This window comes from Apteryx rowi, unplaced genomic scaffold (assembly GCF_003343035.1).
Source record: "Apteryx rowi isolate R43461 unplaced genomic scaffold, aptRow1 scaffold_48, whole genome shotgun sequence".
NCBI classification, from domain to species: domain Eukaryota; kingdom Metazoa; phylum Chordata; class Aves; order Apterygiformes; family Apterygidae; genus Apteryx; species Apteryx rowi.
Genome location: NW_020450738.1, coordinates 3,173,065 through 3,195,828, shown reverse-complemented (window position 1 = coordinate 3,195,828; position 22,764 = coordinate 3,173,065). Strand labels below are relative to the sequence as shown.

At 39.6% G+C, this 22,764-nt stretch overlaps 1 protein-coding gene across 2 annotated transcripts in view; it reads left to right on the top strand.

The window, feature by feature from the left end:
* The first annotated feature begins 2,328 nt into the window (after positions 1 to 2,328).
* PAPSS1 (3'-phosphoadenosine 5'-phosphosulfate synthase 1) overlaps positions 2,329 to 22,764 on the top strand; it is a 44,759-nt gene continuing 24,323 nt past the window's right edge. The window contains exons 1-8 of one of the 2 annotated variants that reach the window (XM_026078442.1): positions 2,505 to 2,558; positions 5,719 to 5,771; positions 10,104 to 10,218; positions 10,902 to 11,137; positions 12,242 to 12,380; positions 14,550 to 14,668; positions 20,905 to 21,018; positions 22,468 to 22,579. In XM_026078442.1, coding sequence (XP_025934227.1) covers positions 10,107 to 10,218; positions 10,902 to 11,137; positions 12,242 to 12,380; positions 14,550 to 14,668; positions 20,905 to 21,018; positions 22,468 to 22,579 — 832 coding nt within the window. In that variant the 5' untranslated portion in view covers positions 2,505 to 2,558; positions 5,719 to 5,771; positions 10,104 to 10,106. Of the gene's footprint in view, positions 2,559 to 5,718; positions 5,772 to 10,103; positions 10,219 to 10,901; positions 11,138 to 12,241; positions 12,381 to 14,549; positions 14,669 to 20,904; positions 21,019 to 22,467; positions 22,580 to 22,764 lie in introns of both variants that reach the window. The other variant, XM_026078441.1, reaches the window with a different exon arrangement.

Genomic DNA, 22,764 nt, shown 5'->3' with positions numbered 1-22,764 from the left:
ATTCTCCAAACTGTAAATACTTAAGATAATGGCAAAAACTTCCAATGCTAGGATAGAACTCCTTACAGGCACACAGCTGACCAAGGCTAAAACTCCTAAGCTGACCTTTTAAAAAAATTCCCAGACTGTCTTGCTCCCAGTCAATACGTAAATATCAGAGGGATGCCAAATGCATCTGTAGGAAGCCACTCACATAGTTTAGCAAGCTGCCTGTGTGTGTTTTTTAATTTAATTTACAAGTCTTTTGCAAAATACCTTCTTGCCACCAGTGTCTCACAGACTGCAGAATGAATGCTACCAATCTATATTAAATACAATGAGAACAAAATAGCAGTAGAATTGAAAATAAGGGTGCAATTACMAATAAGATACCTAGAATTAATCTGAAGCCATATAAAACAATATTATTCAAAGCACAGTTAACCAACCCTGCTTTAGATATAATTGAATAGTCAGCAAAGAGAGGCTTTCAACTCACAGTCCGTATCCTTGTTCTCTTTCCATGCTTGAGAGTGTGTGTGTGAGAGCGATTTTGCTAATTAAAATCCAGGCCCTGTGTCTGTCACTGTTTGTCATGGTCAGAATGTCCCTGTACAACAAGGGATCATCTGTATAACCGTTCTTTTCAGGATAGCATGCTGTACAACCTTAGCATTCAAGTCAAGCCTAAATAAATAACTGCAACGGTTGTATTTCTCAGTTATATTATGTTAATTCTATCTGACTTTCAAATTATTTGGGCACATTTCTAATATTTATTTTCTGACTTCAGAGACATCATCTATCTTGCATAAAGGTTTTAAGCTTTTAGCTTGAATACAGAAATGTGTTTTAAACCCAACACCTTTGGAAGGATATCTTTGTGATATAGCAAGGGTAAACATTCGACCACAAAGAATGCATTTTGTTTCCTGGTTGAGATGTCTGAGAACAACCAACCTACAGATTGATTATAAACTGGTTAATATTTACACAGTAAATACAACTCGTGTTAATCAGTACGGCATCATCTCTGCCTTAAGATTAGCACTTGAATGCTAAAGCAGTTCCTTTCTGGAACTAGGAATCTGAGAGCTTCTGGTCATAAATTCCCATTAAAAGCCATTTCCTGGAACATAATACAGCATTAGCTTTGTTTGTTGGGGGAAACCCTTGTCAGGTGGGAGATTTAACTGGAACAATCCTCGCCTTCCAAGTCACTCCGTGACTCCACCACCACCAGTGCCCACTCTGCTGCTTCTCAGAGTTTCATCATCTCCAAGCTAAAGGCTCGCGGCAAAGGCCTGGCTTTCCTCAGAGATGGGGAAACAGCTCTCGACTTTAGCTAGGTCTTTAGCTCCCTCTGCCAAAGACAAAAGAGACAAACCAGCCACCCCCTGGCTTTTCTGGGTGGCTCCAAGGGGCATAACAGCTCTCCTTCCACTGTTGTGAGCTAACCGGCAAGGAGGGGAGCTCCGGGGTTACTGGTGCCAGCTGAGCCAGCTTGGCAGTAGGAACAAGCAAATGGCTCTGTGTTACTGGGGTTGCTTTCCAGGTGAGCGGCACCATGCACTCTTGTGAATAAACAGAACTGTACCAAAAGGACTTTATTTGACTATCAGTCCCTCCTGCTAACTCAGATACCCTATGAGATCCTGAACTGTGCCCAGCTGCTGCCACCAGAAGGGCTACGTGCTCTCCCTGCCCTCCCTGCTCTGCGATTGCTGGGGCTCCCAGCTGCCCTCATAGGCTCCCTGGCTGGCCAGCCCGCACAGGGCCTTCAAGCCCACAGTTCAACACGGGGAGGGCGTCCTCTGCACTTTGGATTCTCTGTGTCTTGTTCCCTGGCTGGGAGCTTCCCCAAGCACTACCATTTTAGCAGGAGGTCTCCAAATAAATACTCTAAGGAAAACAGAACATATTTTTTGGTTTTTAGGCACAACCAGAAAAGAGCTGCTAGGTCTGCATTTTTTTCCACAAGTAATAGTAATTTTATGTAATAGTAATTTCATGATGCTGCCCAAGTGTAGTGCTACAGCGCAGAGTATGTTGGATGCAAACGAGTTTTATTTGTACGTAAAACACCGCGTACCTAAAGCAGGGGCTGGCGCGCCCCCTGCGCGCTCCCCCCGCCCCCAGCGGGGGCAGTAGAGAGCGCGCTGAGCCGCCCAGAGCGGCAACAGCGGAAGTGGCTGCGACCCGCGCCCACCTCCCGCCCTGGCGCGTGCGTCACGGCGGTGCGCAGGCGCGCGGCCGGTTCCGTGTGCGAGCCTCCCCCCCGCCCCCTTCCCCGCCCGGCGCGGCGCCTCTGCCCGCCCCCCGGCTCCGCCTGGGGCGGCCCCTCCCTGCCCCGTCCTTGGGAGAGCCGGGGCGGCGGCGCGCACACGGCAGCGCTCTACGGGGGCGGTGGCAGCAGCAGCGGCTTCATCCGCCCGAAGCATCAGCCGGGAAGGCGCGTCCTCGCCCCGCCGCTGCGCCTCCCTTCCTCCTCTCGCTGCTCCCGCACCGGCCCCGCGGCCATGGAGCTGCCCGAGAGCCAGTGCAAGAAAGTCAAGCTGAGCAACAGGGCGCCGAGCTGGGTGAGCGGCGGGCGGGGGGCGGCGTGCCCGTGGGCAGGTGGGCGGGCGGGGCAGCCGCAGGGCGGCGGGGGCGGCGGGAGGGGCTGAAGCAGCGGCCGAGGCTGTGCGCTGATGTGGCACAGCGGGCTGCGGCGGGGGACGGGGGACGGGGCTGCTCTGCCCTGCTCCCTGCCCCCGGCCGCGCCCCGAAGCCGCCCGGGGCGGCGATGGATGCGGCAGGGCGCGCGCGTACGGTTGGCATTTGGCGGTTGACGGCGGCGCGAGCCCGACCGTTAACGGAACGGCCGCGCGGGCTCCCTGAGGCGAGCGTCGCCATGGAGCCCTGGCGGGGGCGGCTGCTCCCCGGGCCGGCTGCGCTGGATTTCGTTCGCGGCCCCCGGGGAGCGGGGCTGGGCGGCGGGAAGGGCAGGCAGCCCGTCCGGGGAGGACCGCGGGGCTGGCGGCTTCGCCCGTGCCTCTTGCGCCGCGAGCCCGCCGCTTCCCGAATTTTGGAGGAAGGCAGGCTTAAGAATGCGATGTACAATGTGGCTATTCATAAACCTGGGATGGCCAAAGACTGAGGTTCTTTGTATCGTGGGTGTAATGTGGAAAACTGTCGAGACAGGACTTAAAAAAATTAACCAAAGCCTGCATTCTTCTTGATAAAGATGGGGGAAGATCAGTTTACAGTGACGACCAAAATGGAGCTATTTAGAAGATAAATTGCAGGCCTTTACTAAGAATATTTGATATTTTTGACAAGGTAAAAATAGTTGTATGATTATTTTCAAACGATACTGAGCAGAAGCAGATGAGATAAGATCCATCAAACATTTGATATGAAAGTACCAGTGTAAAACAGACTTTGAAGCCTTGCTGCAAGTAGTACATGCCACAACTTTCATATTAACGTAACAAATCTGTGAAAGAAAGTCTTCACCGTTGACTGAAAAGTGAGGAAGCTGGTATTGTGCTAAAAAGTGTTCAGTAGGTATTGTGCCATTCCAAACCTCTACCAGTGTGTGCAAGTTCAAACTTGTTTATGTAAGAGAGTAAATGGTAAGTTACATCCTTTACTTTCTGTGAGAAATCAAATGTTATGAAGAAGATAGTGAAATAGATYGCATCTACGGGACTAATGAAGTGTATTCAAAAGTTATTCTATATCATTTAATTTGCCAGAAGCAAAGCCATGATGATTTTGTCCAAACCAGGGAGATTATGTGTTTAAAAAAGTTAATTAACATGAACTTGTTTGCTGAGTTTAGTTGAGGCTGGCAAGCTCTGTAAGTAACGTGGCAAATGGAGAAAGTCTTTCACTTCTCCCTTTTTCTGTAGAACTCAGCTGAAGTGCTCTTTTTACCCCAGAACTCTACCAGAAGAAAATTCCTGCAGATTCACATGCTTCACAGACACATGTTCTGGCTCCTCTGTCTTGATGTCTGTTCATGTGAGAACAAAGTCAAAGCGGCCTTTTTTACCCTGATGGACTCAGCAGCTCCTAGCCAGAGTCTTGTTCTCCAAACTTTCTATAGGCATCCAGCACTATTCACAATATACCTGTGTGTGTGGAATCCCATGTTTTTTGTGCTTGCCAAGCCCACCTCTGAGCACAGAAGACTCCAAGTTGTAGAGCAACACAGCTGCAAATACTGCAATTATACAAGCTTGGTAGGAAGATTCATGGAACATTTTTTATGTTTCTTAGTGTAACTCAAACTATGGGGCTCTAGGAAATGATGCAACAAGAACTTGCTCCAATTTTTGTTTCTGCCAGCATATTCAGCTGAGGCATTTCTGGCTTTTAATACCTCATTTTTGCCCACTCCGTATTGTCTCTGTTTTTGGCTACRCTGTTATTGTAGCAGGTTGCAAGTGAAGATATGCTTCTGATAGTGTGCTATCACTGAGTTGCTTGTATCTGCTGTTACTGTAGAAGGTTCTGGCTGCTTTCTGTTGCTATGATTTGTGAAACTGTCCCAGGATTAGAACATCTGGCAAAGAAAAGCTAGTTRGTGTAAGTGGCAGGGGAGTGTGCAATTGGCAGATTGGGTAGTGCTGCATGCAAAACTGCTTAGATGCTTTATTGCATCAGTATTGCTGTGGCAAACTGCTTCTCCAAAGCAGTTGCAAGGATAAAGTTAAGAATTTTCGCTGTTGTAAATGTAGGTGGGAGAACATGTAATGCTGTAGGCTATTGCAGAATGTGGATTGATGATTTGTATTTATTTTATGACTATAAAACATCTTATTATTTGGATATTATTTCTGGACTTGTCCTCCTTTCCCAAGCACAGATATTCAACTGAAGCACAAATTTTCAAACCAGAATTTGAATCCGTAGTCACTAGAAAGCATTCTGGGCAGATCTTTTGCAAATAGGTCCCAAAACTTCATCTAAATATGTGAGACAGACTATCAGGTGAAGTGCGGTAGTTCCAGCATCCATAGTAGTAGAATTTTATGTTAGAATGATGCCTGTTCTCCTTCCTCGTATAGRCAAAGGAAGCAGGAAATATCTGCTCTGCCTGAGTTGCTGTTTGTCTACTGAGGAGAGTGGTTTGAAGGGGGAGGGGGGAACCCATGCTATTTGGTGGAATTATCAGTGCTGAAGAATGATGTAAATGTCATAAAAATGTATTGTTCTCAGGATATTCCTGGCTCATAAGAGACACATGGYGAACAAGTAAGCAAGTGGCCTAGAAAATATCTGCGATGACTGGAAAATGGGGAAGGCATTAAAGATAAGACTACGTTATAGATGTGACACTCTGTGTTGCTATTGTTAGCTTATGGAAGTTTTTAGCTTGGGGACTRTGTTATTAGTGGAAGAATATGGATTTGGTTCCAGCTTCTTGATTATGTATGATTTCTATAGAAATTGTGCCTGTTCTTTACACAGTTTTTTTTCTGATGCTTCCTACCTCAAAGTTGTCTGTTTCAATCTGTGCTGTAGCTTGGGGAGCGTCAGCTTGATGTAGATGGCCTTACCTCAGAGGTCTTCCTTTGCAAGAAGTTAAAATTTGATGCAAGGTGACTGCAAAAGCAAAGTGTTTCATAATAGCTTCTAAAGTAATGAAAAATAAGCTCACTTAATGCCAGTGTAGAGCTGTCTGTTAACTGTGATGACATTAAACAATAATCTTTTCTTTGTGTTGTCCTTTGATTTTTGTTGTTGCAGTTTGGGTTTGCTGTTCTTCATCTGGATGTCTGATCTGAGTTCTTACCCCAAAGGTATTTGGCACTGGTAGTCAGATTTGGCTTTGGCCAAGCAAAATTATATTTGTGACTGGGCAAAACATCAAGAATAAGAAAAGAAACAAAATAGAAAATATGGTTAAAACCTATCTGAGCAAATCTTTGCATAGAGAAGTTGGCAGAGTTAATACTTCCTTTTGGTCCCCATGTCCTTTCTTTTTCCATTCTTGTAATTCTTGGATGTTCGTATTAATTTCCCTGGTCAGCTATCTGACATGCTAAAATGTTACCTTTGTGCTTAAAAAAAAATAAATACAGGGAGTGATCCTTCTTTGTCCTCTCCTCATTGCATCTCTCCAGTGCACATCTGTCACAGGCTATTTTGCATTTGTTATTTTAATTTTGCATTTTTTTCATCTGTGCCTCAGTAAAAAGATACTAAGCTATTGTGGCACTTCAGATTTGATGCGAGTAACAAGCTAGCATAGTAGGGGAGGAGAAGAAAGGAAGAATGGTATGTCAGCCTTCTCAGCTCTACCATTGCTGCTATAATGCAACACAGTGGGCTGAAGCATTATTTAACATGATGAATAGGGAAAATATTAAAATGCAATGTTTTTGTAAGTACTACAGAAGCACTTGATATGTGAGGTGGGGAGGAAAAATTATTTTTGTGGGCAAGTCAGAGAGGAAGCTTCCAATAGTTGTGAAAAAGCAGATAAATAGACCTTTAAAATTGATTTTTTCCTAATGAAAGAAATCAACAAAAAAACCCTCCAGTGTATGCTTTCAATAGAGATTATTATAGTGARTGTAATTAGGCTAAGAGGAAGTTTAAGAAGTTGAAAATAGCTTGTTTTCTTATAAGTTTCATTTCTTTTAACATTGATTATATGGATCTCCAAGGGGAGCAATACTGTGATTATACAGTATAAAATGAAATGATTCTTTGTTTCATGCTGGTCTCCAAATAAAATTTGATGTCAGAATGTCAGAATGTTCCACAGTATCTGAACTCAGCAGGATAACTTAAGCGTGTACTGATAGCACATGCTTAGCTCTGTTTCATTCTACCTGTCATTTTCGATGACTGTTAATTTCATCAATTGATACTCATCCAATTTTATGTGCAGATTATTTGAAGATTGCCTAAATAACTTAAGAGCACAACTAGTGTCAACCACTGATTTCTGCTCCTTGATGTTTTTCTGTGCCACTGCAATATCTGTAGTAATTGTGTGCATTGGGGACAGTAAATAAAACTTAGCTGTTGAGGATCCAGTGTTCAGTTTTTGCTGCTCTGTGGTGGTAGTGAGCGGTCTAGTAGCCAAGTGTGCATGATTAGAAAATATTACTGTTTTGTTGCAGCAACTGAGAATGACTTGCTAATTTATTAACTCTTTAGAGCACTTTTATAAATAGCTGTTTCCTTTTGGAAGACAAGAAAGTTGCCCATGAGTAGGATGRAGCTGTCTTGTCTGCATGCATGCACATACACAAAAGGCTGAGCTGCTGGGGATGGGTGTGTTTTTGAATGGATACAGACTGTTTGTGCACTCCATTAATGTTTTTTTTCTTGGCCTTTAGTTCTTAGATGCTTGCTTCTGAAGTACAGCTTTATTGTCCCACTGCTGAGCTTGCTGACTGCTCTGTTGCACTTGTTTCACCATGGCTCTAGCCATGGATTGGCCTTCTCATTTTTGCGATTTGTAGTCTCTGCTAACTGATTCCTTACCTGATGTTTTTTTCTTCTTTTTTTAAACTCAGAATCCCACTGCCTGCTTCTTCAGGTGTTCAAATGTTTTTTAAGTGTAGTGGTACTGAAGTACTCATTTTCTTTGTTTTCCTGGACTAAAAAAGCAACTGTGAAATTATGTACTTTACTGAACACAGACCGGAAAAAGCCTTGTTGGATGGGACAACTGACCTCTAAAGTATTTGAATACGATRGTAGAGTTATTGCCAGGAATAAAAAGCAAAACATTTTTTTCTATATATTTGTTTTAATGTAAATGCTTCTGTTGGAGATTTTTCTGACAATATGCAGTTTTGGAGGTTCTTAAGTATGGACAAGGCACTTCTGGTAGTCAAACTGAGATTCTTAATATTTGAAACTGGAGGATATATTACTTGTTAGCAGTATCTACTCTAGCTTTACTGAGACTATTAGTGTTAGTGGAGCTGTGCGTTGACACTGTCTTCTGTTTATGTAGTGCCTAGTACAATATGGTACAACTGGAATTAATGGTGAAAGGACGTTGCTGTTAATGCATTAGTTTGGACTGTCATTTACCGTTCATTATCACAATGAAGATAAAACTGTTCATCTCTCTTTAAATTGAAGGCTAAGCAAATGCGTGTGCTGCTTTCCTCTTTCCTTTCTTTGTGCCACCAAAATCAGCGAGACTGTCCTGTTTCCAGTGATACCCAGTGTAAAGCCTTTCTACTTTCTTTAAATGTATGTTTGCACCAAAAGCATGGGCTGCTGCTCAGTGATGAAAATGGGTTCTTGGTTCTTTCCTTGAACCCAGTCTTTGCCATGTGTGTCTTTAGAAATACCTTAAAATCGTGTGCTACRTTTTGGCTCTAAAAATATGTGCTCTATATAAGTCTTGCTATAAAATGACCATAAAATGGCTGAATCTTATAAGAAGCATGTTTATGTCATTGTGGTGGGTAAGCAAATTCTGCATTATTTTTCAATTTTCTCCTTCTGCAGTGCACTTTAATTATTTTCCTTGTTTTTAATCCCACAGTGAGCATTTGTTCACTGAAATCTCTGATTTTTATGAAGTACATAGTTGCTTCTATTATAAGGAGAAAGATTTTTGACTTTGGGTTTTAGTTAGCTCTATTGCAYTGACTTTAGCTGCAGAATAGTTTTGTTCTAGGAGACAAGTTATTTGAAGATAACGCAACTAGCAAGAATAACTTAATTTTATGTGGTTATAACCTGTTTGCAGGTGGTGGTTTCTTCTGGGCTGATACTTAGTCGTCTTCTAATTTTAGATACTGGTCTTTCACCATTGGGTCACAAAGAGTCCATATTTAAAAATTTGAACATCTGTTTCTAGCTTGTTTCTGTCTGCATCAGCTGTGAGCCCAGCTGTGTGTAGAGGTTTAGACATACAATCACTCAAATTCATACATTTCAATTAAGTAATRGATAAGCTAAATTTTGAGGCGCTTTTCTGTATAAGGAAGATGTATTGTTTTCTCCAACATTTACTGAAGTCATAAGTAGATACTACTCATCTGTTAACCCTGCTTTGTGGTATCTCTYTTTAAAAATCTGAATAGCTCTCTGCTAGTACTCTATGGATATTCCCGCCCTTTCTTTTTTTTTTTTCTGATTGAATGTCATAAATATCTAGTTTTTACTGTGCAACAAGTACTCTCCTTTCCAGCTGCACCAATACAATGATGGAAGAGAAGATAACACAAATATCTTGCAGTATATATGTAAGCAGGAAAAATGAAAGCAATATCGTGCATGCAACTAATCCCTGCCTCCCTCCTTTAAAAAGCTTTCTTTTTTGTGTTGCATTGCTCATACTCTGTTGTCTGATTATCTAAGGTCTTAATCTTAAATGAACAAAGCTTATATAACCAGCTACCCATAAAACTTAAGGGAAGCTGAGAATGATCTTCCTGTGGATTCCTGGCCTTAGATTGTGAAATTTGAGTGACAGCCATGTTGTTTTACTTAATATCTATACAGCAGTTTATTATGATCAACAAATAGTTTTAAGACTAACCGAATCTGTTTTTAGTAAAATAATCTTACAAAATTCCAGCTTCATAAATAATTTTTTTAAAAGGTTACTTAGAAATATTACTTCCTTTAAACACTCAGGATATATGGTAACTGTCTGTATTTTGGTGATTGAAGATACCATGGATAAAAGCAGAGTAGTTAGAGGTGTGACTGCTGAATTGAAACCTGGACCACACATGCATAGCTTGCAATGAAAAGGCCTATTTTTATGGCTTTAAAAGAGCCAATGTTTAGCCCTCTTAGAAACCTTCAGCTCTGAGACAAGAATCCATTATCCTTTTATTAGATTTAAATGACTTGAACAGGAGTTCTAGCAGTTCACCTCAATGGATTGATTTTCTTAAAGCAGTGGTTGACTAACCTGGTAACTCCAAGTTTCAGAGAAGGAGCACAATGTATGTGGTGTGTATTGAGTGAGTTTCCTAACTCCTTGTGCCCTTCCACTTACGCTGCAGCAGATGGATTGATATTGTTTTTACTTTCATTGGTCTGCCTCCAAGTATCTCTTTGTGTCTGTGAATAGGTTTTAGTGGGCTTTGGCAGCTTACCCTTCCAGAAGTCAAAGACCTAATCAAGAACTTCTTTTACAGGGAATGCAGAGGGCAACCAATGTTACCTACCAAGCACATCAYGTCAGCAGGAATAAGAGAGGCCAGGTGGTAGGAACAAGAAGTGGTTTTCGTGGATGCACAGTCTGGTTAACAGGTACAGTCATGGATTTCTGAGGTTCCTTATGTCTTGTTTTAGTTTCTCATTTGGAAAGCTGCTGAGCTGTAGCTCCTTTTGGTTAGTTGAGGGAGAAATGCAGAAAGGAGATACTTGTTTGTATGTTAAAACACTCCCCCCCCCCCCGCAAACTTCTCCTTTTTATAAGGGAACTTCATACAAAGTTGAATTTTTGGAATATCCAGGACCTCGATGCTTTTTTGTTGTTGTTATCATTAGGCAGGTTAGCAAGAAATTGCTTTGGGACAGATAGTACCTTCAGAATCTGTTTTGTTCAGTACTATAGGAACATTAAGTTTACTTGGCACTGTCCAGCACATAGTTCTATTTGACATTTGGAATGGTAAGGGTCCCTTCTCCTCTAAGATATGTGGGGTGTTTTTAGATTTTTTTGTTTGTTTGTTTGTTTGTTCGTTCTTGGGATTTTTAGAGAGAGAGGTGTTGGCTTAGTGTCTTGTTGTGTAGGACTTGTCCTGGGATACACATGCCTAGGTAAAAGGCACTTATTTGTATCTCAGCTAGGTATCTCCAAAAAAGGCAGAATCRTGCRTTGCTGCTGGTGCCTTTCACTTTATCTTTTGTACCAACTGGTATGTGTACTACAATTTGCCCTAACTTGTTTCTATGCTTACCATATGTATTATTCTCTTTGAATATTTTAGGTCTATCTGGTGCTGGGAAGACTACAGTTAGCATGGCACTGGAGGAGTATTTAGTATGCCATGGCATTCCATGCTACACATTGGATGGTGACAATATTCGCCAGGGCCTTAATAAGAATCTGGGTTTCACACCAGAAGATAGAGAAGAAAATGTCCGTCGGATTGCTGAGGTTGCTAAGCTGTTTGCAGATGCTGGTTTGGTGTGCATCACTAGTTTCATCTCTCCCTATACTCAGGTAAATGCTCTGCTGTATTCTGTTCTTGCACTACTGCATGGTAGTGCATGTGTGTTGCAAATGTGAAAACCCTCTAGCTAAAGCATGGGAAAATACAAAAGGCAAAACATCACTTAGAACTTGAATTCTAGGAATCCTTCACAGAACTTAACTGGGATGAAATGCTTACTTGTTTTTTTTGTGATATTTGTACTTTGTAGAGATGACTCAAATTTCAGAGAAGCTAAACTTAAAGGGTCTCCACTACTCCTAAAACTTGATCTGCCCTTCAGTCTGTTAGGCAGAATTACAGATTAGGAACAAAAGCAAAAGATACTCCAAGAAAGACTCTAAAACTGGGGAGACAGAAAAATGATGCATGAACACCAAGCATCTTGAAGAATGCCTGGTGGCTGTAGCTCACCTGTTCCACTGCATGAAAAGATGACTTTATTTCTTTGGTTATGGTGGCACAAACAGTTCTTCAGATAATAATTTGGAGACCTTGAGATCCTCCAGTTAAATAGAAGTCTTTAGATATGAGGAAAAGTACTATATTTGGTGAGAGATGGTTTTAGTGTTTTGGTTTTATGAAGATTATGAAGATCACTAACTGTTTCTGCTCTTGGCAAACAGTACAGATAAAATGATGTTTGCAGTATGCAGGTCTTATCAGATTAAYGAATGTAGAGAAAATTGGTATTCTGGGGTGAAGGGCGGTCATATCAGAAGATGCAAGTAATATCCACTTTATGACTTTAGTGAGCCAGACAGATGTAACTGTGGGGGATGTAACTCCTAATATTGTGGCAGGTATTGAAAATTCTGCACTGTTTATTGTTATAAAAAAAMCAGGTTAATATCTTTGATCTTGATATAAACTTTACCATGTGACAAACTTCAGGCAAGCTGCGGTGTAACTTGCAGGGCATCAGTGGATCAAATTTCATTCTTTTTATTCTTTCTCTCTTCTCTCTTTCTCTCTCYCTCTCTCTTTGTTTAAAAAAAAATGTTGAGAATTTGCTTACATTTTATTATCAGCTTTAAAATTAACTTCAAAAGCAGAAAGACAATAAAAATAATAAGTGAGGGCAATCTTCTGATATTTTTTCTGTTTTCCTTCAGGATCGTAATAATGCCAGACGAATTCATGAAGGTGCAAGTTTGCCCTTTTTTGAAGTATTTGTGGATGCTCCATTGCACGTCTGTGAGCAGAGAGATGTTAAAGGACTCTACAAGAAAGCCAGGGCTGGAGAAATTAAAGGTGAACCTAGATGTAGTCACATCCTTCCTATATAAGTGGGTATTGTAGTTCAATGCATCTGTTTATGAGGAGTTTGTCTGTGCTGTAGCACCCTGAGAAGCAGCAAGGACTGGGGATAGGACTGAATAGGAAATCTGACATTTAGCCGAGGCAACTGGCTTATTTAACTGCACAGGACAGCAAAAAGGACAAAAGCATCTATCCTCGTTTAGATGCCAGGTAATTTGCACAAGGTTTTTCAACTGCAAGCTCTTACGATCGAGGATTAGTCTATTTACTTTTATGCGTCCACTGACTTAGTTAAAAAAGAATCTGATTCTCTTTAAGGTCTGTAAAGAATTGCAATAATAAGAGTTACTAACTCTGTCCTTCCAAGAGGTAAAGTTCGGTCACAATCTTCCTGTAACGACACTTCAAGAATACCTTTGAAGATGACTAACTTTTATTTTAAATTTGGGGTTCTATACTAATGCCCACAAATATGATTTATCCATCCCCAACCTCAAACAAAGATTTAAATAAAGCTTAAAAAAAAAAACCCGAACTAAAAACATATGATCATTCAATGCTAGTATTGAGTCAAGCGCTTCTTTGCTATATATTATATATAGTTTGCAGAGGTTGATGACAGCACTTTTTACCTATATTAAAAAGCAAAGCGGTTTTTAAAGGAAATGGAGTTTCAGTAATGTTTCATTTGGGGAATGGCGTTTGCAGGTGTTGTAACGATGACGTTGATGTTAATCAAGACTGATCTAAAACTCTAGAAATCTAAGATATTCCACATGATTGGTTGCTTGACGTTTCCAGGACTATCAAATACATAGTGTGAAGAACTAGGAATAAATACAGCTGAAGTAAGGTTTATTCAGAATTGTAGGAAGACGGTTTGAGATGACAAGATTACAAGGATATTGTGCCTTACAGAATCATTATTGGTGCTATGGAGCTTCCTTAACTGTTCTTGTTAATTTTACCAGCCCTCTAATGGAACTGTATTACTTTAGAGGTGGTAGTGAGGGATATCATGCCTAGGTAAGTTACAAGGTGATATAGCAGTTATTGTCTTACAACCTGGTTTATCTATAAAGGAAGAAACTTAAATGACCATGCCCTTTCACAAAGAGTGCCAGCCAGCAACTATGTTATCTTCCTTTCCTCTAGGATAGGTAATATGACACTTTTTATTCCCCCTACTGTCACTCCCTCCAGTCATTAGATGTGCTTAAAAGGTACAGTTTTAGGAGCAGATACTGGCCTTTCTTTATAACATTCAGTATTGCAGCAATTTGATCTTTTCCCAGCTGGGGAATTAAGCTACTAATTTAGAGAATATTATAAGTCTCAAGTGCAAAGGTCATGCTTTACTTTCTGCATTTGCAATTGTGGAGGATACAAAAGTTCAGTTGCTGCAGCCTAGCTGATATTTTTACTGCAGATCTGATCCTGTAGTACTTGTATGCTTTGCCATTGGTTCCTTGGAAGTGCAACTGTGGGCTTAATTTTGCCTTCATGTTTATGCATCGTTAGCTAGGGTCTCCTTTGTTTCAAAGGAGGTTACTAGCTAAACAGGATGAACAGCTGTCACTGGTAGCTTATATGAGCTGTGATAAAAGTCATTATAACTATATAACAGACTCACAGAATACTTCCTTACCTGAACTAGTTACGTTAGGATGGGTATATCGGCCAGRCTAATATAATACAATAGATGATGGAATTCCTTACTCTTTTGAGTAAGTGTTGCTTGGTGGCATGAGTGAATATTTTACCAGTTGTTCAACAGTCAGGCTTAGTGCTTAAAAAGCAATCAGAGCTAATACTGAAGGACAGCTGAAGGATGTGTATCTACTAACTCTGGGTTGATGTGCACAGTTCTTTTCCCAGTGTTACCTTCTTTATTCATGGTATAAATGAAAGAACTTCRCCAGCAAAAATATGCCATGTATGTACTGTAGAATGATGAAGTTAGATGCAGTGGTGTGGCAGGGCTGGCAAATGGCTTGATAAAGCTATTGATTTCCATAAGAAATCCTGCATCAGGGAAGCTAAAACTCTTTTCTCTGGCCTGCTGTGTTGGTTTATATCCAGGAAATTGTATATGAACAATGTTAAGATGCAGTCTGTCTTTTGGAGGAAGTAACCAAAGCTCTGTGTTCTGTTCTGTAGGCTTTACTGGGATTGACTCAGAGTATGAAAAACCTGAAGCCCCCGAGCTTGTGTTGAAAACTGATTCCTGTGATGTGAATGATTGCATACAGCAAGTTGTGGAACTTCTTCAAGAGAGGGTGAGAAGAAATGCAGCTATATCCTAGGGTGTGGGTGTTTCCCCCCCCCCCCCCCCCCCTTCTTCAAAGCATTAGTGGCTCAAACCTGAATGTACCAGCTGGGAAAAGCAGAGACCTTTTTTTCTGGTTAAAACTTATACGTCTTTATATTCTAACTTTTAAACTCATCCTATTGTGCGTTTCCTTTTTAAACCTAAACATTGCAACAACATTGAACATTACTGAAATAAGTGTTGGACAAGAGGAARACTAATTTATATTCATTGTCATAACTGATAACTGGAAGGGAGAGAAGGATGTCRTAGTTGTAACAGAACTGATGGTGAGTGCTGGCTTTTAAATTGGCTGCTAGCATTTTTAAGAGCCTCAAAATTATTAATTAAATTAATTTGTCCTTATAGCATACATATATTGGTAAAATATATTGGAAATGTGAAGAGACCAGGGATGCAGTTCCACAGTAGTTTGAACTGACCTAAACAGGGGCTGCTGTGGTTCTGTCCATTCTCCTTTGTTTATACTGCTTTTCTTGCACTAGTAGTGCTCCTGCAATTGTGTAACAACCTGTTCAGGAAGCTGATCTTCCTGACATGAYTGAGTTGAATTAATGATTTATAGCTTCTAAAAACATAGGCCTATTTCTTCTTTTGTACCTGCTATCTACACCATCCCTTTTGAAGCTCCTGATGCTCCTCCTGTTGTCTGGTAAGTGGATTCAGCTAGTTAACGCAACCTTTAAATAAAAACAAAATAATAATAGAARAAAGGAGGTAGTCATGAGGTGGCTTTATCCTCTTGAAACTGTACCTCCAATCCTTTTTTTCATCCTTCATGTGTTTTAATTATCCCCTGGATTAGTTCACTGCATAGCCACATGAGACCTACTGATGACTTAAAGGAGGTGGTAATGTGGTTAGGAAGGGAGCAGGTGGCACTTCAGTTTAGATCAGGTTGCTTCACATTGCTTCAGGATCTCACCCTTATGAATGTTGAGGCACAAATATCAGTAAAATAAAACTGAATGGACAAAGTAACTGTACTGTCCTCAACTTTCAGCCTTGCTCTTCTGCCAGAGGTTGCTAACCAAATGGATATTGTTATGGACATTCCTTAAATATGTTCTGAACTGCTGCTATTCACAGCCTAATGTATGTAAGCTGTATTAACCAACAGTGATGTCTAATACATTAATATGCTGGTTTCCACTGGAAATTTCAAAACTTTCATATTGAAAAGAAAGCCAAGATGAGAAGGTTGGTTGGTGGGTAATTTTATTTCTGGTATGGGATGGACTTTTATATGCCTTTCTGCCTTTCCTGGTGGAGTATGGTATCCACTCATGGAGAGAAGAATAGACACATCAGGGTAATAACAGCTTCAGCTGTCTGGCTTTAATTTACCTCTCTTTCCTAGTCTTCCGCCTGTTAGGAAGGAGTTGGCTAATTTTCATGTAGAAGAAACTTGTCTCCTTAAATACCTATTTATAGTCAGTGGAGAGAGGGATTGCATTTCAGACCAGAATTTTAATCTAGATGGTCTGACAGGAAATTATTCGCTTCCTTGGTAAGGTGAATTTTCTGGCAATTTAGTATGTAGGCAGTAGGTTGGGTAAAGCTCCAGCAAGTGTTGAAGCGGGTGCAAGTAAGACCTCATTATGTAGCCAGTATCAGGTTCATCTTAGCCTTCAGTGGAAGTACAGCTCTAGAGAGGTTTAGTCTCTTGTAGCTAAATTTTTGAGAGAACTCTTTGAACAGATCACTGCTTGCTCAAGGTTGCTCAGGAGATCTGACAGGACAGAAAATGGCAGCAGCATGCCGGACTTGCACCCTCATGCTCATCTGACTATCCTTCTGGAGAGAGAAAGGAGAGGCTAGAAGAGTCTTACCTATGGGATGTGGCAGGCTCTGACTGTGGGAAGTCCTGAACCTCCTACTCGAAAGGGCAATTCTTTTAAGTTTTGTCATTCTAGAAACCAATGTCACATGTGCCAACACTTTGTACACAGTGCTGAATGCTGGCTTCTGGCCATCAGAAGTGCTTTGTCCTTTGCTTAAGGCACATTCTAGTACTTTTAATCACACAAACAGGAGTAATAAACAGCTGTTGAATCTGGAAACTTCTGTGGTGTAACTTAGTTTTGAACAACAGCTGATTTGGCTTTTCTGCATGTAAATGCAGTAAATAAAACACTGAAGTTCTTGGGGACCTAGAATGTGAAGTTCTTGGGGACCTGGAATGTGAGTATTTCCTAAAACTTCTGAGTCTTGTGGAGAGTCATAAGAAACTTTTTTTAACTGCTTTAAGTAATAAATCAGTGTTTGCTCACTCAATTTCTTCAGTCAAGAAGGTGTATGTGACTTTTGAGCTTGATAAATTTGGCACTCAATCTGCCGATACCTTCCAATGGAGTCAGGCAAGCCTAGTGTGGACGTTTGGCTGTAGGGATTTCATTGTTTTCTTTCTTGTTTCTCCTGTCAACAAATGCAGCTGATCCAGCACAAAATTCATATTGCATAGTAATGAAATAAGTTCCATTTTTAACCAGTGAAATATTTTCTGAGGAAATCGTAGCAAGTTTCTGAGCAGCCTACTGTAATGGGACCTGCTTGAGTAAGAGGCTGGACTAGATGATGTCCAGAGGTCTCTGTGTGGTTCTGTGATAAGGCTAATAGTTGGTGGTTTTTTATGTAAGAGAATGGGGAAAAACGTGTTCTCTGTAAAGAATATGTAAGACTATACTAGTAGTTTTATACTTCTACACTGAAGATTTAAACACAYAAGAGTAAATATGTAAGCCAGAGTGAGCAGAGACCAGTGCAAGCTTTAAGTGCAATCAAAAAAATCTCAGTATGAAACTTTAGTAATTCCCACATCAATAAAACATGGATTTCTTCTCATGCTCGCAAAAGTAAGCGAGCTTCCTGTATTTTTAAAGTTGTGGATTTCCTAATTTTGAGGTATGTGTATTTTGGTTACGAGTTGTTTTCTTTTGAAAATATACTACTGAATGTAATTTAAATCAGTTTGAGATACTGAATTTGATTTAGAAAAGCAGGTATAATTTTGGGGTTATTGAATTATTAGGTACTGTGGTGGTGTTGCAGTATTGTTTCTGGTTTGTTCTCTTACTTTTATCTTCTGTATCCTGGGAAGAAACACAGATAAGCTTTTGGCCCAGAGCCAGCCTGTTATTCGCAGAGACTCTGGTAAGGAAGCAATCGTCTRTTTAGATCTGCTGACTATATGGATGTTTCCTAGATGGTTTCAGTCAAAATGAATTGGCTTGATTAAGATGTAGTATTTAAGCTAAACATGGCTTATTTTGACWGAAGCAAATATCTAAAGGGCATCTACAGCAGAAAATCAGCAGTGAATAGCTGTGGTCAGAAATTCCTCTCGTTGGCACAGTTGGAGTGTCCCTATGGCTCAAATGAATTTAAAATGAAACAGAACTAATGGGAAGAGAAAGGCCTCAAGACAGAAAACCTTACTGCTGTATGTTAAAATTGTGACTCACACTGCATGTTGCAATTTCCCCCGTACTTAAAATACTGAAAAACTTCCCTGCAAGTGGTAGATAACAAAACTTCAGTGGCGATTGTACTCAAGTACTTTGTTTTTTTCCATATATAAGTAAATCAGTGGCTTTGCACCTCAGTTAATACAAACTTGTAACACTGTTCTCTAATGTAAATTGGATGACACTTGTGAATGCACATCTACTGGGAATTTACCTGAAGGCGCTTTCTTTACTGACTTTAAGCATGTTAGCATCAGCAAAGAAAACACCACTGAGGTTTAAGGAGGCACRTGTTCTCATAAAGCCTCTAGTTTATTTTTATTGTTTTGCAGTTATTTRTATGAATGCACTGAGAAATATTAAGTATTGAGGAACACTGTGTAACTTAATCTTCGGTGGAATGAACCTTTGAGTAAAGTTACCACCTTAAAGTGGTCACTAGATGGCCTGCTAGCATAGCATTTTCCTAAAATTCATATAGTTTAAAGACCTATGGATTCTTCCTGCTGGCATTTTTAAGCTGAAGTGTTTTTTTTTTTTTTTAAATACTATTTCTATTCCTGCTAGGGACCCTAGATTTTCTAATCCTATAAATTCTCTAAATGCTTAGAGAATTAAAGGAGCTTAAATGACTTAATGCTCTAAAATGTATAATGCATTATGTATGTATGTATTATGCGGTCTCTTAAAAAAAAAAACAAAACTTAGCAACCTCTCTCCACTCACCCCCTTCCCCCCCCCAAAAAAAAAGTTTTGTCACCCTAGATCAAAATACTGTCAAGATGTCTTTGGTTACTATCTACACTTGGTTGGAATTACATATGCTTGTGTGGTCGTGGCTGTTGTTGTGGGTTTCTGACCTGATCTTTTASATAGCAATGTAGAGGCATCAGCTGCTTTTCTAGAACACCTGGATTGCCTGCTTTGTATTTCTGGTCTGCTGTCTTTTGGTGTTGCTGGAACTATCCACATCATAATAATGTGGTAGACAGGTTTTTGACAGATACTGCRTTTTGGTGCTGCAGTTTTCTCCACTGCTTTGCCCATAAATGGGACACTAGAAACAGGCTAGTATTTGATGGGATCTTTGCAATAGCTTAATTCACTTCAAGCTTTTGATGTGTTGTTAAACTAGGACATTATGGCATAGAAGTAAACTGGGCTCCAGAGCAGAATCTTCTCTGAAGTAGCATGATGTGTACTTAATCATTATACTTTGCTCATAGGTCTGCTGTTCTTTACAGCAGGTAGTACTTTGATTTRATGTCTGGGCTTATTGCTGTGGCAGGAGTCTCCTGCAGCTCTCCTGGGCCATAATTCTGCTGCTCAGAGAGAGAGRGAGAATGGAAAGTGAGTTTTTCCTTGTTTCCTGTCAAATAAAGTCAACTTCCCAAATGAGGTCTGATAGATAATGGATTGAGCTTTTCCTTATGAAACACAATTTCTAAGTGCTAGTTTAATTTATTTTTCTTTTTTATTTGTCTTCAGAGATATGACTTACCTAACAGTTAGATTCACTAGCTCTTTTTACTCCTGCAGTTGTTTTATCACCCACTTATTTACATTACCCTGCTTTCTTTGTTTTACTTTCCGTGGAGGTAGTGCCTTATGACTGATATACTGCTTTTAAAATGCTTGAACAAACTTTGTGTTTCCTGTGGTACAGGCATACCTCTCTATGTGCTGCATTTACTGGAAAAATAAAGATAACTTCTGTATTTTTGTTATGGGTCTGTGTATACCTTACTGTAAGTATAAGCTTTTTTTTCCCAAAAAGTAAAGCATTACTTTACAAAAGGATTCCGAAAATCTTAAAAGCATAGCTTTTTAAAAAGAGCTGTCAGCTGTTTTTTGTTGATTTTTGTTACTGAATATCACTGGAACATTTGACTAGCCTTTGTTGGAGGAGACTCTTTAAAGGTTTACCATGATGGCATCCTTTTCTCTTTTAATATTCTTTTTGTATGTTGAAGCGTTCTTTTTGTACCTTGGAGTAAGAATGTCTTGTTTAAAACCAAWGTAGGAAAGCTGAAATTTTTTCAAACATACAATTGATATTCTGTGATATTCTGGTTATAAAACTAGATTTCAGTTCACTGCATGTTTAGATGTACAAATGACTTCCTGCATTTAAATGTTTCCATGAAGTGTTATTTCACAGATTGGATGTTGCCGTTATGTCATTAGCTGTAGGTAATGCATTCAATTCATGCTTGTGTTAAGCAAGTTCAGTTGGGAAGGAGACCTTTACCCTTCCTTTTACCATTGCTTACGTATTTTGTGTAGTCAATTACTTGACCCTGAGTCAAATGCTCAAAGTCTCTAAAACATTTTTTTACTACTTTAGCAAATATAAAAGAATACTGTATTTTCTTCTGCTGTCGATAAAGTATGCATTAATGACTCAAAAACTGCACTTAGTTCAATTGTTAATATTTACGGGCTAAATGTTATAAGTGTATGGGGTACTTGAAATTTAGAAAAAGCTTTTTGTCAGGATGTCTCACTCAAAAATTAGTTATTCAGATCAGCAGCTTGGCTAGCAGTATATCAGAATCTTAGGAAAGTGTTGTGTTTTAATTGAATAGAAGTTACTTAATGCATAATCTTTTGCCACAGAACAATAAAACATAAAATTTTACTTCTTGACTGTGTGTTCAGCAGYCAAGAAGCATTCCAAGCAAATACTATATTCTGATTCCTCCTTTTTTTACAGGACATTGTACCAGTGGATGCCTCTTACGAAGTGAAAGAGCTCTATGTGCCAGAAAACAAGCTTAAGTTGGCCAAAACCGACGCTGAGTCTCTGTTAACCTTGGAAATAAATAAGGTACTGTGTGCTTGGTTGTCTCATTGCTGAAACTGAAAGACAGTCTGTGTTGCTCAGCTGGAGGAGGTTTAAGTACCTTTATTGGTTATAAACTGTAACTTGATACTTTTATCTCTTCTTTTTGAGGGTCATTGCAGCATCTGTATTTTCTTTGATCCTTTGTTATTTCTTTGATGTCTGTCCCTTCAAATAGTGTTACTTAGTTTAACCTAAACCTGAAGATTTAAATCCATAGTGACATTTTTTCTTCATGCATGCACTGAACTATCTTGCATGTGTTCTGAGAACAGTTGTTTCTAAAAGAGTTTAAAAACTTAAGTTTTCTKTAATAGTATTACTAAAATGGAACTTAAAGCTAAGGATTTGCTCAAGGGCCTGACTAAGCTTAGAGTTAAGCATCTGCAGTAAGGGTCTTGACTCTTAAGGACCAAGACCTCTTTCTAGGTGTTGAACTAAATTGTTTCTAAATTTTCCTGGTTTTCCCCTACTAATAGGTTAATACTTCTTCTCACTGCAGCTTACTAGATTCCTTGCATGTATATGTCYAAAACAATTTATTGTTTTGCTGAGGAATAAATATTTAGGATCACCATTATTAAATTTCTATACAGTCCTTTTTAAATTGTTTCCTATCTGGAAAAATAAATCCACTTCCCCTCACACCCACTACTTGCTAATTATCAAGCGAATATATGTTTTAAGCTAGGGAAGAAAATGTGCATTGTAATTGTTTCAATATAACTTAAACAATGTAATAAAATTAGTCATTCTCTTTGCAAAAGAGACTTGCACAAGCAAACTCTGTCCTTGTCAAAGACTTCTGACCAAGTCTCAATAATGCACATGCAGAAATAATAAAGGCCACACACTAAGTCACAGTGTGACTGTTTAAATGCCAAGGGAGGAAATTTCCTGTAAACCAATACCTTTTAAACTAAAATAAATACTAGTCCTGGGAGAATTTTATTTCTGGGTTGTCTTATAGTACTTTCTGCAGTAAAAATCCCCTTTCTAATCTACTGTAAGATTAGATCTCTTAATATTCACCCCCATAATTCTGATATTTTTGTCATAATCATATATATATATATATTTTTACCTCTTGGTTAGCTCTCTTTATTAAACAAATGCAAGTAGAACTCTCCAATTCTGTTAAGTTGAACTATATCAAACCTTTACAAATAAAATGTACTTTTTTAGCACCTGGAAATTTGATCTAGTGTTAGGACTGGAAAATAGCCGAAACTATATAAGCAGTGAGGAACAAGGTGTTCCTTTTTTGTTACTTGGAGAGACTTTGAACTAACTGGTTGTGATTAAAAACTGTAAGAAGTTCTCTACCTACATTGTCCTGCATTTTATGGATACATATCTATTRTGATTAATACCTAATAGCAGTCATGGAGCTACTTTTGTCTGCTCTAAGTATTTTCTCCATTTCTTTACAAGGTGGATATGCAATGGGTGCAAGTGCTAGCAGAGGGCTGGGCAACACCACTGAATGGCTTTATGAGGGAGAGAGAATACCTACAGTGCCTTCACTTTGACTGTCTCCTTGATGGTAAGGTATTTYCATTTGTAAAACTGAGCATACTAATCCTGTATTATGAAATGTCATTGATGCTCTGCTTTTTTAGCGGTGGTGGTGTGGTAATACTTTATCAGGTTTGTGGACAAATCTGAGGTAAGAGAATTGAGAGTTAAAATTGTCAGATTAAACTTGATATTTTGTTTTTTAATTCCTAC